General features: G+C 53.6%; 1 protein-coding gene across 1 annotated transcript in view; it reads left to right on the forward strand.

Annotated features, from left to right (window-relative positions):
* SHANK3 (SH3 and multiple ankyrin repeat domains 3) overlaps positions 1-17,872 on the forward strand; it is a gene marked incomplete at both ends in the record, with an annotated part of 484,200 nt that overhangs the window by 290,945 nt on the left and 175,383 nt on the right. The window contains one exon of the mRNA XM_083365407.1: positions 5,206-5,499. Within this exon, the coding sequence (XP_083221533.1) occupies positions 5,206-5,499 (294 nt within the window). The remainder of the gene's footprint in view (positions 1-5,205; positions 5,500-17,872) is intronic.

Below are 17,872 nucleotides of genomic sequence, written 5' to 3' on the forward strand. Positions count from 1 at the left end.
TCCCCCGGAGGTCCCCAGCACCTGCCCTCCTTTCGAAGGGGACTTGTTGTTGTTAGCTGCGAAGTCGTGTCCGACCCATCGCGACCCCATGGACAATGTTCCTCCAGGCCTTCCTGTCCTCTACCATCTTCTGGAGTCCCTTTAAGCTCACGCCTACTGCTTCAGTGACTCCATCCAGCCACCTCCTTCTCTGTCGTCCCCTTCTTCTCTTGCCCTCAATCTTTCCCAGCATGAGGCTCTTCTCCAGTGAGTCCTTCCTTCTCATTAGGTGGCCAAAGCATTTGAGTTTTAGCTTCAGGATCTGGCCTTTTAAACAGCAGTCAGGGTTGATCTCCTCTAGGACCGACCGGTTTGATCGCCTTGCAGTCCAAGGGACTCGCAGGAGTCTTCTCCAGCACCATAGCACCATCGAAGGGGACTACGACACCCCAAATCCTGTTCTGTGTGGGAACTGACCCACTTCGCCCCGCCAGGATTGCATTGTGAATTTTCAGAGTGTCACTGCTCAGAATGATTGGCGTGTGCTTATCACAAATTAATAAGCTAGCCAGCATTGCTAATCCATCTTAGTCTGACTGCAGCAGGAGCCACCAAATCCCAGGTGGGGGGGATCCCAAAGGACCTGCCCTCCTCCCTTCCCCCACCTCCCCGCTTGGAGGGTCTCCAAGTACAGGCAGTCCCCAACTTAGAGCCCCAGTTGTGCCCCAAATTCCCGTTGCTAAGTGAGACGTTTGGTAAGTGAATTTTGCCCCGTTTTACGACCTTCCTTGCCACGGTTGGTAAGTGAACCCCTGCAGTCGTTAAGTTAGTAACCTGGCTGTTAAGTGAATCTGGCTTCCCCCATTGGCTTTGCTTGTCAGAAGGCCGCAGAAGGGGGTTGCTGCGACCGTCATAAAGGTGAGTCAGTTGCCAACCTCCAAATTTTGATCCCGTGACCACGGAGAGCCTGCAACGGTCGGAAGGGTGAAAAACGGTCATAAGTCGCTTTTTTCAGTGCCGTTGTAACTCCGAACGGTCGCTAAATGAACGGTTGTAAGTTGCCCGTCGATTGGCTCCCCCTTTCCGCCTCCTTTGGTGCCCACCGTCGCTCTGTCCCGCCAGCCATCCCCAACCTCCCTGGAGGGCACCCTTGGGTGGGGGCTGCCCTGGTCCTCGGCAGGCAGGCTGGGCAGGTGGGTTCAGATCGCGATGCCCCTTTGAGCCCTGAGGTCCCAGGTCGGGTCTCCTAGACCAGGCGCATGACGGATGCCGTCTGAAGGAGATGCCCATGTGCACCAAGTGCGTTCATTTAGAATAGAATAGAATAGAATAGAATAGAATAGAATAGAATAGAATAGAATAAAGAATAGAATAGAATAGAATGGAATAGAATAGAATAGAATAGAATAGAATAGAATAGAATAAAGAATAGAATGGAATGGAATGGAATGGAATGGAATGGAATAGAATAATAAAATACAGAATAGAATAGAATAGAATAGAATAGAATAGAATAGAATAGAATAGAATAGAATAGAATAGAATAGAAAATAGAACAGAACAGAACGGAATGGAATAGAATAGAACAGAACAGAACAGAATAGAATATAGCAGAGCTGGAAGGGACCTTGGAGGTCTTCTAGTCCAGCCCCCTGCTCAAGCAGGAGAACCTCTACCATCTCAGACAGGTGATTGTCCAGCCTCTTCTTAAAAACCTCCAGCCCACGATTTCTGAAGGCGACTTCTCTTCCACTGGTTATTTATCCTCACTGTCAGGAGGTTTCTCCTCAATTCCAGGTTGCTTCTCTCCTCAATCAGCTTCCACCCATTGTTTCTCGTCCTTCCCTCTGGTGCTTTGGTGAACAACGTGACCCCCTCCTCTTTGTGGCAGCCCCTCAGATACTGGAGCACTGCTATCCTGTCTCCCCCATTTCTTCTTTGCTTTAGGCTGGCCAGGCCCAAGTCCCGCAGCCGTTCTTCGTACGTTTTAGTGACTTTTGCAGTTACAGCGGCACTGGTAAAAGTGACTTATGTCCGTTGCCGCATCCCTGTGGCCACATGATTCAAATTCAGACGCTTGGCAACTGGCTCGTATTTTTGACGGTCGCATTTGCCCGGGGTCAGGTGATCAACTTTTGCGACCTTCTGACAAACAAAGTCCATGGGGGAGCCGGATTCACTTAGACCTGTGACTAACTGTAGCGATCCGCTTAACAACTGCGGCAAGAAAAGTTGCAAAATGGGGCAAAACTCACTTAACAACTCTCTCACTTAATGACAGAAATTTTGGGCTCAATTGTAAGTCAAGAACTACCCGTACGGCACAGGATCTGTATAAACTCCCCAAGGGTCTTGGGAACGATGCCCTGCCCTGGAGGGGATCTCCTGACCCGTGTCAATCCAGGCAGGCAGCCTCTGGGGCCCGGGACTGTGTCCTTGGTTGTGTGTGTGTGTGTGTGTCTGTATGTGTGTTTGTGGGGAGCCTCCATCGTCCAGGCCATGGTCATCCCAAAAGGCGACTGGAGCTTCTTGATTTTTTCTCTTGAAAACGTTTCGCTCCTCATCCAAGAAGCTTCTTCTCTTCTGAACTGAAGCGAAAGGTGTGTTGACGGTTGTGTTTTGACAATATGCTAAAAAAACAGCTTAAAATGAAATTTGTGGCGCTCGTCCATTTCGGACTCTTTACAGTTCAGCAGTTGACGAAAATCGGCTGCGGTGACTCTATTAAGCCTGACATCCCTGTGAATGTGGACTGAGAGCATAAGCCGCGCTTTGGCTGCTGGAGTTGCCAAAACATCTGCCTGGCGCATCCACACGGTGCAGTTTTATTGCATCGTTGTGAAGAAAAGTGGGGAGGGGGGGAGAGATACTTTGTGAAAAAAAACACTTTTAAACCTGTTGTTATATTGCTAAAGAAAAGCAAGCTGGATGGTTTGATGCATGTACTTATTCCTTAGATATAGCTTTGAGTATAAATTGAATTAATAATACATGAGCACAAATATAATCCCTACGCAGCTTGTTAGCAACACAAACAATACTTCTCTCCCTAAATCTTCCTTTCCTTACCTTTCGCCTTTTTCCCCACACATTTCTTTGGTGGGGGTGGGGGTGGCCTTTTACTGAAATAAATAATCATCTGAGGATTAAAGGAGAAAGAACTGACAAAGGCCGGGTATTTCTATCCGAGCCGGTGGCTTGACCCAGGCAGATTTATTCCCGGGATGTAATTTCAGCGGGGTTTACGGCTGAGCAAGCGTGCGCCTGAAAAGCGGCTTCTCTGGGCGGGCACCGTGCCTGCCAAGGCGCTTGGCGTGTGCTGGGAATTACCCAGCGGGGCTCCTGGGCGCGGTGGAGGCTGGCCTACTTTTAAGCCTAAGGAAGGGTTCTGGGCAGCTAAAGTTGATTAAGTGCTGGTGACGACCTATAAAGTTGCTGGTGATGACCTATAAAGCCCTACATGGCATGGGTCCGGAGTACCTAAGGGAGCACCTGTGGCCGGCATCAACTTCCCTCCGCCCAGTGCGCTCCCACAGGGAGGGCCTCCTCAGGGTGCCTCCGGTCAGAGAATGTTGATTGGCGGCCCCCAGGGGGAGGGCCTTCTCTGTGGGCGCCCCGGAATTGTGGAACCGTTTGCCGGTTGAGCTCCGGATGGCTCCCGACCTTTGCTCCTTCCGACATGATCTAAAAACCTATTTGTATGAACAAGCCGGCCTGGTCTGATGGGTTTGGGGTTTTATTTTATTGTTTTTAATTAATTTATTGTATTTGGGCACAATTGTTTAATTTGTTTTTAATTTTTGTATTTTGTACTTTGGGTATTTATTGCCCTGTACACCGCCCTGAGTCCTTCGGGAGAAGGGCGGTATACAAATTAAATTAAATAAATAAATAAATAAAATAAGTAAGCTACCGTTGTGCTGAGCTACAAACCATGGCTTAGACGGAGGGGTCCTCGGTGCTCTCCGAGCTTGGCTGTTTTCCCGCAATGTTTCATGTCCCAAACTAGGCAGCACTAGAGGTAAGAGTGCTGATGATGCTACCTAATTTGGGTCACGAGGCGCCTGCAAGAGAAACGCCAAGCTCAGAGGGCGCCAGGGACCCCCCCCCGTGTCAGATGTTCTCCTTTCTTAGAAGCTGGGATGGCTGGGTGGGTGGCCATGCCAAGCCCAAGGGGGACAAAGCTTGGCCTGGCGGAGATGGTCACAATATTAGAGGGGGGGTGTCAAAGGGTTTTCCATGAGCTCCTGGGTGGGTGGGTGGGTGGGTAGGGAACCCACCAGGCTGTAAATCTAACCGAGAAGCCAACATGCAACATTACTCATACAACAAAGGTAGTTGGGTGTAAAAGAAAAAAGCTGGCTTGTTCTTTCTCGGTGAGCCTGAATAGCTTGCAAAAGGAGACCCCGACCCATCGCTCTGAGCAGTAAAAGGGCCCTGGAGTTGGAGATGTCAGAACCGAGGAGGGTGGGTGGTGTGGATGCCCTGGGCGATGGCACAGGGATATAGAATAATACGGTTGGACGGGACCTTGGAGGTCTTCTAGTCCAACCCCAAGGCTGCCCTCAGCATATGCTCAGGTGAAAGAGGTCCTCACTGCAATGGGGGGGAGAAGCGGTGTGGGAGCTCTTGCCCTTGGTTAAGGAAAGAGAGTCCCAGAAGCGGCTGGGCTGGGGGAACCTAAGGCAGCTAAGCAGGACTCTTTGCCGGCTTCATGGCCCTGGGAGGAGGGGCCGTAGAGGGTCTTTGGGGCAGGAGAAAGGGAAAGAGTTGGGACCCAGACCGGTTTTTCCCTTTGGAGGGGGGGGGTTGGGACTTCTGAAAAGTTTGGGGGGCTTTTTTGAGGTCATTGACCACTATTAAATCTCTCTCTCTCTCTCTCTCTCTCTCTCTCTCTCTCTCTCTCTCTCTCCCTCCCTCCCTCCCTCCGTCTCCAACCCCCCCTTTCTCTCCAATCTCTGGGCTCGGCATGGACCCCCCCCCCGTAACCCTGGGCTCCCGCCCCCCCCACCCCCGCTCTCTGCAGCCCCCTCCCGCCGGCAGGTGCCCCGGGCCCGATGCGCGCCCGCTAGCCGCCCTGCCCCTGGCCCGCGCCTCCCCCCGGCCCGTTCCCACGCGCGCGCCCAGACCCGCGTGCCCGGCGCCCGGAGCATGCCTCGCAGCCCAGCCAGCGGCAGACATGAGTCTCCGGAGCAGCGGCGGCGGCGGCGGCGGCGGCAGCGGCAGGACGAGGAGGAGGAGGAGGAGGACGAGGAGGAAGAGGAGGAGGAGGAAGAGGAGGAAGAGGAGCAGTCTCCGCATCGCGGCCAGCAGCAGCCGCCGCCGCCGCCGCCCGGCGTGGCGAAGGGCGATCCCGGGGCGAGCGCGGCGGGAGGCAGCCCCGGCGAGGAGAGCCTGTATGCCGCCGGCCCCGGGCCCCGCTCCCCCCAGGCGCCCGCCTCCCCCCCGCCAGGGCGCATGGACCAGCCCGCGACCCACGCCCTGCTCGTGCGCGTCGGCGTCCCCGACCTCCAGCAAACGGTGAGTCGGCCGGGCGCCGGTCCCCCGCCCGGGGGAGGGAGGGAGGAGGGAGGGGGGCGGCCGGCCGCAGCCCCCCCCCGCTCGGCTGCCCGTGCAACGGCCGCTGGCTAAACTTTTACGCAACTGCAGTCCTGGGGTGGGGGAGGGGGCGCAGCGCCCCCCCCCCGGGATTCCCGCATCCCTCCCTCCCTCCATTCTGCAGAGGCTGGGGGGGTCCTGAAGGCGGGCGGAGGATGCCCCTCCCGCCCCCAGAGTTGGGAAGCATGTGGGGGGGCTGGGAGAGAGCATCTTGGAACAGCTGCCCTAGCCACAAATTGGGGGGGGGGGCTTATCCCCGGGTAAAAGACCTTGCTGCTTGCTGGGGCTTTTGGCAGCTAGAGCAGCCGAGGTGGGAGGGGAGAGCCCGGCAGGCTGAAGCGGGGCGGGGGGGGGTGCCTAAGGGCCCCCGGGGGTCTTTCCCGAAAGGAGGGGGCAGGCTGTTGGTTGAAGCTGGAGAGGAGTCTGAGAAGGGGCAGCTGCGCCCGCTCGACCCAGGCTCCCGCGAAACTGGGCACGCTGGCCAAGAGCGATGGGTTTTGTGATCTGCAACGGCCTAGAATTTGGAGCGAGGTTCTGTGACTCCAGTTATAAGGGGGCCACGGGGGTTCCCTTGGCCTTTGGGAGGTCTGGAAGACGCCCCTGCTGTGGGGGGTCTGGGGAGGGCTTTCATCGCTCTGGCTCCCTCCGCGCCTGGGGGAGTCCCATCTCGGTGGGGCTGGCCATCTATGGGGGAAGCAGAGCTCCGGGGGGGGGAATGGGGGGGGTCAACTTCGGGGCAGGGAGGGTTCGAGATACGGTCTCTTCTGAAGTTGGAGCCCCAGTTCTGTGGGGCCAAGGCTGTTCACAGGCTGTGTGTGTGTGTGTGCGCGTGCGTGTGTGCGTGCATGAGCTTGCCACCAGCCCAGCAAATGCTCGGGGCTGGAACGCAGAGACCCTTAGAAGGCCCGGGAACCAGCGCTGGAGGAGAGACTTGCTCAATGGGACGGGGAGAGTAAAATCTTGAAGCCCCCAGGCTGGGTGGGGGCCCAATCGCCTGGGCTCCCTCCCGCTTTTGCTCTGGGAGGAGAGTGCTGCCTTCAGGCCTCCTGGGGGCTGCGCGAGGGTCTCATTCCAGGACAGGAGCAACCTTGCAGCCCCTCCTTCTTCCCAGCCTCCCGGTGCAGGCAGTAGGCAGAGCGCAGAGCCCGGCCGGGGCTGCCGGGGGTCCCTCCGGCCCACCTCTCTCCCCTGCCTTTCCCCAGCTCGCTCATCAGCTGCCTGGGCTGAGAAGCTGAACGTCAGAGGAGAAAACCCAGAGGGGTGGGCAACGTGGCCGGGGTCTGCAGGGCTGGGGGCCGCCGCTTCCCAGCTGCTCCACCTGGATGGGGGAATTGTGGGGGTGCAGGCAGGAATTCCACCCTGCCCCCCCCCAGTCCCTGGACCTCTGCGGTCGGTCGGTCGTGATGAGGCCTTTTCGTTTGTTCGTGGGAGGTTTGGCAAAGTCTCAGCATGCTGATTTTGCCACGGGAAAACTCCCGGCTGGGCCCGCCAGGCGGTTGAATGAACGTTTTGGCTCGGTCACCGTTGGGGGGGGAAAGGGGGTGAGTTGGACGGAGGCCGCTTCTCACTGAATTCCCATCCCGGTGCAGAGCTTTTGAAGAAGAAACGAGAGGGGAATGAGAGGTCAAAGTACCCACCCCAGGGAAGTTTGGGGGGGTCCTGGGTTTCCACTGCTTTGCCCAAAGGAAACCCTGCAAGGTAGGCCAGCGTCCCCTCTGGCAGCGCTTGGGTGTCCTTCTTGGGCTCTGCCCCCAAACCCACTTTCCGAGGGGCTCCGGGCCGGGGCAGCCGATTGCGGGACACGAGGACCGCTTGGGGAGATGGGCTGAGCATCTGAACAGGGTGGGGGTCCTCTCCCCCGAGCTGAGGGGCTCAACCCTCCTGGCCGATTCCCCTGGGGACCAGACCGGGGGGGGGGCTGCTTGCATTGAGTGGCTCCGCAGCCCGGGAGGGGAGAAGGAGGCCTGCAAACCCCAAAGGGAGGGGGAGGGAGGGAGGGAGGGAGGGTCTGGACCTGACTGGGGAGGGGGCTGATGGACCCCAGGATTGGATTGCAGGGCTCCCCCCCCCCGTCTGCTCAGGGCACGGATGGGAAGCCGCCCATCCCCCAACCGGGGCTCCACCTTTAGACCGCTCCCCATCTTCAGAAAGTTCTTCTAGCAGCCAGCTGGGCCTGGGGGGGGTCTTCTTCTGGGGCATTCCCAGGCGCCCCACCTGGCCCAGGAGCAGCGGAGGGGAGCTCTGGGCCTCCTTCTGGGTGTTGTCCCTGCAGGCGAGGGCCCACCAGTCCCGCTCCATCTCCTCTGAAGGCCCAGGAGGCCCGCTCCTCCCGCTCTCTTCCTGGGACCCTTCCAGGACCCCCGGGGGTGCTTCTGAGGCGGGGGGGAGAGGGGGGAATTTGGGAGAGAAGGGAGCCTCCCTACGGGGCTGCCCATCCTTCCTCCCTCCTCCCTCCCTCCTTTCTTCCCCCCTTTCCTCGCTCCCTCCCTTCCTCCCTCATTCTTTCCTTCTTCCTTCCCTCCCCCCTCCATCTCCTCCAGCAACCTGCCCAGTGCAATGTTTGAGCGAGGGAGGGGAAATGCAGTGGTAAGGGGGGCTGCTGGGTGTTTCTCTAGCAACCCCCCTGGCTGGAGCCAGACCGTCAGGCTGCACAATGAAGGGCACCTGGCAGGGTGGAGACGGTTGCGCTCCTCCTGCGTGTCTCAGGCGCTGGGTGGAAGGAGCCCTTCCGGGTCAGGGGGCAGCCCCGTCTCCCCTCCGGAGCTTCTCAGGCTGAGAGGTTTCCAGGCATCTCGGCTGAGAGCAGGGAGGTAGCCAGGTCTACGGGCTAGGTGCACAGCTGACGTAAACCATGATTGTTGTGGCTTACTCACTGCTTTACAGTGGGCTGAGTACACAGGAACTTCAAGGAAGCAGGTTCAATCCAGTCATCTGGAGGAGCTTCCGGTCTGTATGAGCTGTCAGCCGCCCCACGAGATCACGTGTTCTCCTTCCCTGGCGTCTCCTAACAGAGGCTGGTCATCCAGGGGTGGACTAGAGGACCTCTAAGGTCCATTCCAACGCTAGGGTTTGGGGAACGCAGTGTGACGAAGCAGAGAAACGGGTGTAGCTCTGAGATTGTGGGCCCTTGGGGGAACCCACCCTTCAGCGCACGGCTTTGCATTGGCCACCGAGGCCTCTGCCTTCTCCCCCCCGTGGTCGGGCAGGAAGCTTCCCTGGGTGGCAAGGGAGGCAGTGGGCCCGATCCACCAGAGCAAGCAAGAGCAGAGCAGCACGATCGGTTCAAAGGCTGCCCCACTGAGGCTCAGATGGGCTACCACGAAAACTGCAGAGGGACATTGGGGGGAGGGGTCATGGTCTTCTGGCTCACCTGGAAGGCTGGGCTGTAACTGGCTTTTTCCTTCCTTCCTTCCTTCCTTCCTTCCTTCCTTCCTTCCTTCCTTCCTTCCTTCCTTTCCCTTTCCTTGGGGGCACGGGGTCTTCTGCAAGCTCAGAATTCTTCTGCAAGTGGTCCGGGCATTTTGCATTCCTTTTGGTTTCGCTCTGCGCGGCTCACGGGACCCATCTCAGCAGAGCGCAAAGGAGCACCGGCTGATGTTCTCTTCGCCTGCCCTTCCGTCCCTTTAATCGCGCTTTCTCTCCTGGGCGGCACAGAAGCAGGTTAAGACAATTACAAATTTAAATCAGAGGAGCCTTCCTTCCAGAAGCTTGCTGTCAAGGGGGCCGTGACAGCACAGCCGAGCCCCCAGAGTTAGAGGCAGGCCACCTGATGTGGGTGGGTGGGGGAGGAGGTGCAGGTAGGGCCCTTTCCTTTGAGTCTGTTTGTGGTTCCTTTAGAACCGTTAAACTGCCCCTGTTGGATGTCGGTCTGATTGGTCCTTCTTGGACTGAGCTCGGCAGAGCGTTCCTCCCGGCTGCATAGTCTCGAAACCTTAAGAGAGGAGAGGGTCTTGGGGGCAGGACTCAGGGTAATGGCAGATGTTGCCATGGGAGGGAGCGGAGTCCTATTATTTATTCATCCGTTTATCTATTCATTTGTGCTGAAAATTTGTAACCCTGGGCAATCAACAAACAATGCATAAAGCTCAATTCGTGAAAACCAATATAAAGCTGTGCAAAATACAGCCAAGAGGAATTGCAATACTGTCACCTGAAAAGACTCAGAAATGTGTGGGGCTCCCCAAACAGCCTAACCCCAGGGAAGACGCAGGTCTTTCACGGCCAGCAGGGTGGGGGGTCCTGCAGTTCTCCGGAGGGGGAGGGGCGCGTTCTGCAGACCGGGAGAAGTGGCATCTCCCAGATCCTGCAGAATGGCATTCGTTCACAGATACAGCCTGGTGCATCGCCCTCCACTCTGCTGGATCTCTGGGGTGGGCAGAAACCGTTGGGTGAAAACAGCCTGCAGGTTTCTGGCGCTGTGCCACGTGGGACTTCAAAGGGGACAAGCGCCTTGAATTCCATCTGGAAGCCTAGTGAGATCCGTGGTTAACTGTCTATGGAGATTCTCCACCATCCAGGTCACAGTTGTCCCAAAGGTGCGTTTCCAAAACGCAGCTTGACTTTCTCGGGTATTTTTTCCTTGAAAACGTTTCGCTTCTGATCTAGGAAGCTTCTTCAGAACAGAAGTCCAGTTGCCTTTTGGAAAAAGCACCTTTGGGATAAGATACATGGTGCTACACAAGTAATACCACTTGACAAGGCCTTGGTAAGGCCACACTTGGAATGCTGCATCCTGTTTTGGTCACCACGATGTAAAAAAGAAGTTGAGACTCTAGAAAGGGTACAGAGAAGAGCCACAAAGAGGATCAGGGGACTGGAGGCTAAAACATACAAGGAACGGTTGCTGGAATTGGGTCTGTCTAGTTTAATGAAGAGAAGAACGAGGGGGGACATGATAGCAGTCTTCCAGTATCTCAGGGGCTGCCCCAAAGAAGAGGCAATCAAGCTTTTCTCCAAAGTGCCCGAATGCAGGACAAGAAGCAACGGATGGAAACTAATCAAGGAGAAAAGCAACTTAGGAGGAATTTTCTGTCAGTTAGAACAATTAATCAGTGGAACCACCTGCTTCCAGAAGCGGTGAATGCTCCAATACTGGAAGTTTTTAAGAAGAGACTGGACAGCCATTTGTCTGAAATGGTATTGGGTTTCCTGCCTGAGCAGGGGGTTGGACTAGAAGACCTCCAAGGTCCCTTCCAATTCTATTATTATTATTATTATTATTATTATTATTATTATTATTATTATTATTATCTTTTATTCATTAAACATAAACCTCAGTCAACTGAACACTCAAATTGACTAGCTCTAATGGTTGCTGCCAGCATCCCAGGTATCAACCGGGTATCTCCTTAAAATGGAAGATATTCCGAGTAGCGCAATTTTTTGTAGCTTTGCTGGAGTTATTGCAGGAAGCTGCAATTTCTTGATGTGTTTTGCAAAGTTTTTGGACATTGTTCCCAGTGCCCCGATGACAATGGGTGTCCCCGTTATGCGTTTCATCCATAATCGCGCAGTTTTGATGGCCAGGTCGCGGTATTTGGTAATTTTCCACAGTTCTCTTTCTTCGACTCTGGCATCTCCTGGTACAGCGATATCAATCAGCTGTACGCTTCGGTTCTCTACGACTGCGATATCTGGCGTGTTGTGTTCCAAACGGCGATCTGTCTGTATTCGGAAGTCCCACAAGATCTTATCATCATCATCATCATCATCATCATCATCATCATCATTATTATTATTATTATTATTATTATTATTATTATTATTATTATTCCTGTGGTATGCCTAAAATCCCCTAGGTTGCCACATTCTGGACAGCTGAGTCCCAAGCACTCTTCAAGGGCAGACCCATCTAGAGCCCTTTGCGAACATCAAACCGTTCAAAGCGTGAGCGACCGTGAGCAGAGCCTCCCTGCCGCACCCAGAAACCGGGAGCAGAGGCCTCAGCTGCTTCTCCCGCTACCTGCTTCTCCACCAACCGCCACGCCATGTTTGGGCTCGGAGAGGAGGCTTCTCCAGGCCCCGCTAGAGGGACCAGCGGAAAAACCCGACACCTGGTCTTGCGTAGTGATCCACGTGGTTGCACCCAGTCTGCTTCCTGGCCCCAAATCCCTTCTGAAAATGAAATACTTGTTTGGGCACCTCGATAAATCCGCCACCCAGGCGGACTGCGCGACTTCTCCGTTGGTGAAGACTAGGAACAAAATAAACACCGCAGGCCGTGATGGGGAAGGGAAAGAGAAAGGCAAAGAAATCCTCCCGGGGGGGGGATGAGGAACCAAAGTCTCCATCACAGCAGCCTTCCAATCTCTCAGGGGCTGCCCCAAAGAAAGGGGGGGGGCAACTTATTCTCCAAAGCACCAGAGGGCAGGAGTAGAAACAAAGAATGGGAGCCAACCAAGGAGAGAAGCAACCTGGAACTAAGGAGAAATTTCCTGACTGTGAGAACCATTAACCAGCGGAACTCCTTCCCTCCAGAGGTTGTGGGCGCTTCGTCACTGGAAGCTTTTAAGAAGAGACTGCACAGCCGTTTGTCTGAAATGGGAGAGGGTTCCCTGCCTCAGCAGGGGGTTGGACTAGATGACCTCCAAGGTCCCTCCCAGCTCTGTTATTCTGTTATTCATCTTCCAGAGGGTTGCTGGGCAGGGAGTGGATTCTAGCCGTTTTTGCTATGGGCCATCCCAGCCTCTCACCAGATCTATCCTCCGCAGGTCAGTAACAGCAGAGCCAGGCCTCTGAAGGAGTTCAGAGGAGAGCAGGAAACCTGCTCCAGGGTCTAGAAAGGCCCGTTCCCATGGAGAGGCAGCGGAAACCCATCAAGCCGCTTCTCTTGACAATGAACAAATTTCCAGCGAGCAACAGCTGGCAAGTTTCCCTCAGCTTGCAGAAGGCCAGGGGGAGGGGGCTTTGCTGCCCTCCCCAAACGCAAGGCATCTGTCAGAGAGGGACAGGATTTTGATTGCAAGGCTGGGACTGCCATCTTGACTTGTTGACACACACACACACACACACACGGATGCAGGCATCTCAGCATGCATGCATGTGTGTTTGCCCAGTGCCGGCTCCAAAGCACACAAAGTACTGAATCCTCCAGGGAAATATGCAGCAGCTGCATCGGCGGCCTTTGGGAAGCAGAACTGCCGTATTTTTAACCGGCCTGGCATTTCGTGGCATCGCATTAGATGCAAGCCCAGCCCATCGGATGAGCTTATGGTCGACCCGTTGCCTGGGGGTGCCAACAAGGGAAGCCCCAAAGCAGGCTAGCTTTCAAGCCTCCCATTTTTCCGGAGTGTAGCGATGCCCAGCGTGGACAGCCGTTTGTCCAGAATGGCACAGGGTCGCCTGCTTGAGCAAGGGGTTGGATTAGAAGACCTCCAGGGTCCCTCCCAACGTGGTTATTCTGTTAACTATGGAACAACTGGTTCAGTTTTGAAAGTGCTGCCTAAGATCCCCCATCCTTTCCTCGTGGGATGCTGGCCATCATCTAGTCCACGGGTAGGCAACCGTGGCTCTTTGATGACTCATGGACTTCAGCTGTGCTGGCTCAGGAATTCTGGGAGTTGAAGTCCACAAGTCATCAAAGAGCCACGGTTGCCTACCCCTGCTCTAGTCTATGACCTTACTTGACCCCTTCCTTTCACCAGGAGAACTGGGAGCTGTGTGCAGTGATCTTGGCAGTGAGATCTGTAAGGCAGAGTCTTGGGGTCTATTTTTGGATGGTGCGATGAATGAACCTTTATTGTCAAAGTGCAACCCTGTACACGTTGAGATTGGCTGAGCCTCCCTTCGTGCCCCCCCCCACACAACTCACAGTGACACAAACCCTCCATCTTATTACACCATGTGAGCTAATTGCACAACACACCGGCCTCGCAAGTCAATCATACATAAACTTTATAAAATTATTTCCCGTTCAAGAGCCTAACAGCCCACGGATAAAAGCTGTTCTTCAGCCTGTTGGTACGGCTGGCTATACTCCTGTATCTCTTACCTGATGGTAGGAGAGTAAAGAGGTACCGACCAGGGTGTGAGTCGTCCCTGAGAATGGTGAGAAAAGGAGAGAAGAATTGGGGGAGGGAGGTTAAAGTGCCCTCTGGAAACAAGGCTAGTACTTCCAACATCACCTCCTGGTGTCATGGTTCCGATAGGTGAAACCCATCCAAAGAACTTCGAGGCATTGTTTTCCTTAAAGAACATTTTATTCGGGAAACAAAGTATCAGCACTACATAGTTGAACCCAAAAACTAAATTCCCTTCCCCCGGATACAAAGTAACAAAGTACAATTGCCACCCCCAGTAAGCTGTCATAAAATACGTTCCCCAATTAGCTTCAAGCGCGGGCTTTCTCCCCAGCTCTCCAACCCGCCAAAATGTTATCAGCTCGTCCTTGACTTCCCACAGCAGCGTTATTATTATGGCTAGCTGAGCTTACGTCCCAACCCGCCTCCCCCCCCCCCCCCCCCCGACACACTGCACCTGATTTCTAAATGCCAGAAAAAGCACGTTAAAGGGATAGCGAAAAGGGCTGCATTTTCATCAGTTGTCAGAGCAGGAACTTCCAATGTTAGCAGCGTTGACGCTTGGTCCTCTTTCTGGGAGGAGTCGAAGTCCACAAGTCTTACAAGTTGCTGAGGTTGGACACCCTGCATTAGAGCCCCTGGCCTACAGACATGGCTACCTCCCACCCAGAAGCCCTTTGAAGATAGGTAGACTTCAACTCCCAGAATTCTGCAGCTGGCTTTGCTGGTTGGGGAATTCTGGGAGTTGAAGTCCATCCACCTTCGAAGGGCCAAGGTTGAGATACATGGTATAAATAATGACTTCTTCTGGCTCCCACTGCAGCTCATGTCTGAGATGGTATAGGTTCTCCTGCTTGAGCGGGGGGCTGGACTAGAAGACCTCCAGGATCCCTTCCAGGTCTGTTCTGTTCCATTCCATTCCGTTCCGTTCTGTTCTGTTCTATTCCATTCTATGCTATGCTATGCTATTCCATTCCATTCCATTCCATTCCATATTTTCTATTCTATTCTATTCTATTCTATTCTATTCTATTCTATTCTATTCTATTCTATTCTATTCTATTCTATTCTATTCTATTCGTTCCCCGCCACCTTCTCAACAACCCCCCCCCCGGCAAATAATTCTTCAGAAGACCACTGGGGGTCTTGACCTCTCTACTGCTTGCAGCCTCTTCTCTTCTGTCCAGGTGCAGCTGCCCAAACGAGATTCAGCTGCCAACTTGGCTGGCAGAACCACCAAGGCCTGGCACCAAGCTCTCTAAATCAGGGAGCAAATGGATGACATGGTGGAACTGATTAGCCGCCATCTGTTCCAAGATGCCCATCGCAGGCAGCCTGCTGAGAAAGGGAATTCCTTTCTGGACAGAGTCTCCTTCTCAGAGCCAGGTTGTGTGTTGGGGGGAGGGATGGGTGACCCGGAAGGTCAGAGACTTTGCAGCACTGGAAGGTTGACATCCTCTTCCTTGAGGAACGGAGGAGCGAGATTTTTTTAGCAGTTGTAGCTTTCTCCATCACAACAGGCTTCCACGGAAGTCAGCCTGGGCGAGAATTAGTTGTCAGTTGGAGTTAGTATCCATTTCCCCTCTGGTTTGAACTTTTTACTGCAGAGTCGAGAAACAGCGAGGAAGAAATCCGGGGGTTCCTGCCCATAAAACCAGGTGGTGGCCTGCTCCAAGTATCACTGCTCTCTCCCGGGAAGGAGGTCCCTGATGGGGCCTGTCTTGTGGAACAGCCTCTGTCCTGAGTTAGGCACGACTGCAAAACTGCTGGCCTTTCAAAAGGTCCTGGATAATCTGCCGGGGTGTCAATGAAGCCCCCACACGGGTGCAGAGATCTCTGCCAGGTGGCTAATGAGCTCTCAAATGTGCTTTTTCAAAAGGCAACTGGGTTTTATTTTTTCCTTGAAGACATTTCGCTTCTCACCCAAGAAGTTGCTTCAGTTCTGAAGAACTGAAAAGCCACCTTTGGGTCAACCATGACCTGGATGACTGAGAATCTCCATAGTTATTTGGGGGGGGGGGTTGTTTTTTTTTTAAAGGGCTCAGCTCCTTTTTTTTCCTCCCCTCCCTGTAATGGATGGTGACTTTGCTCCTGTGTTTAATCTTTGTTCACTGCCAGAATGCCTTGGTAGATGGCCAGTCATGTAAATATGTAAAGAAATAAATCAGAGATCAGAAGCTGATGGAGGAGAGATGCTGACAGGGCTGTTCTGGGCTCTGGCAGATGCCAGAACGATCAGGACCATGGACAGGTCCAGGCCAGGAATTCCAGGCTGGGCTGGCTCTGGGAAGGGGGCTGACCAGGACCCCGGGCGTCACTCAGTTATCCCCTTCCATGCCCGCCCCCCGGGCCTGATTTTGGGGTTTTAGGGGCCCTAAGCTTTCTTAAAGGTCTTGCGTTGATGAGGAACTTTGCAGGAATTGAGGTTTCAGAGGATGGCAGAATTGCTGTATCTCAGCCAGGAAGAACTAAAGATGGGATAGGATAGAATAGAATAGAATAGAATAGAATAGAATAGAATAGAATAGAATAGAATAGAATAGAACAGAAAAATAATAGAATAGAACAGAGAAAGAATAGAATAGAACAGAGATAGAATAATAGAATAGAATAGAATAGAATAGAATAGAATAGAATAGAATAGAATAGAATAGAATAGAATAGAATAGAATAGAATAGAATAGAAAAATAATAGAATAGAACAGAGAAAGAATAGAGTAGAGTAGAGTAGAGTAGAGTAGAGTAGATTTGTCTCTGGTTAGGATAACCCAGAGTTAACCAGGGTTATTCACAATCTGTCCCGGAGTTAACACAGCTTCTTATTTTCTCCCTTCTGCTTCCAAGCCCACACCTATTTCTGTCTCTGGCAGATTCAAACATTCAAGGGGGCCAAAACTTGAATAACCCCTAGATGGCAGCAGAATGTAACAAGAAGCTGCCTCTTCACTGCCCTCTAGTGGCCATCCATATGTCTGTGTAGCTAGATCAGCTAAAGCTTTACAAGCAACACATCCAAACCTGGTCAATTTCTATCCTGGTGGTTTGGGATGAGGGGCTAGGAGGGGGTTAGTATATTACACAACTTGAGAAAATGAGATAACTCAATAAAGAAGGCTGTTGCAAAGATACATACGATCTATATTCATCTTCCCTTCCCTTCCCTTCCCTTTGGGGAGTTAAGCAGCATCATACAAAGCACAGAAAAGGAATAAAAACAGTCAGCTGGAGATATTAGGGAGCTGAGATCAGAGAAAACCTGAGGAAAGAGAGCTAAATCGAGGACTAAATCGAGTTTGCACCAACCCCGACCTTCATACCTCTCCGTCGTGTTTCTGTCTGCAGCCTTTCCTTCAACCACCCCGTCCATGCACCTTTCCCCACGTTTGTTTTGATCTTTGGGCGTTCTCTTTGAAGAATCCCACAGCACAAACACACCCGGGGTTATCTGAAAAGCCCACCGCCTCTGCACAGGGCCCTCAATGCGGGAGATTCCGGGGAGAAGAACGGAAAAGTGGCTTCAATTTGCAGGTCAAGCAAAGTAGCACCCTTGTTCCCTTACAAGTGAACAGCCACCATTCCTTCTAGCTCCTTCTTCTGTTCCTCCTTCCCTCTCTCCTCCTCCTCCCCTACCTTTTCTCCTCCTCCTCCTCCTCCAGAGGGATGCGGTGGCTCAGTGGGTTAGGACGCTGAGCCTGTCGATCAGAAGGTCGGCAGTTTGGCGGGTCGAATCCCGAGTGCCGCGTAACAGAGTGAGCGCCTGTTACTCATCCCAGCTTCTGCCAACCTAGCAGTTCGAAAGCACGTAAAAATGAAAGTAGAAAAATAGGGACCGCTACGGTGGGAAGGGAACAGCGTTCTGTGCGCCTTTGGCGTCTAGTCATGCCGGCCACATGACCACGGAGACGTCCTCGGACAAGCGCTGGCTCTCCGGCTTTGAAACGGAGATGAGCACCGGCCCCTAGAGCCAGAAATGACTAGCACGCGTGTGCGGGGGAACCTTTACCTTTACCTTTATCCTCCTCCTCCCCTCCTCCGTCTCCTCCTTCCCCTTCTCCTCCTCTTCATCCTTCCCTTCTCCTGCTTCTCCTCCCTTCTCCACTTCTCCTTCTCTCCTTTCTTCCTCCTTTTCCCTTCTGCTCTTCCTCCTTCCCCTTCGGATTTTAAACATGGGACACATTGTGGAAAAAGTCTGTTTGCAGTGGCACCTGTGGCTTATTTCAGTTAGACCAGAGGTAGGCAACCTCGGCTCTTTTATGACTCGTGGGCTTCAACTCAGC

This window comes from Vipera ursinii (assembly GCF_947247035.1).
Source record: "Vipera ursinii genome assembly, chromosome: 6".
NCBI lineage: Eukaryota > Metazoa > Chordata > Lepidosauria > Squamata > Viperidae > Vipera > Vipera ursinii.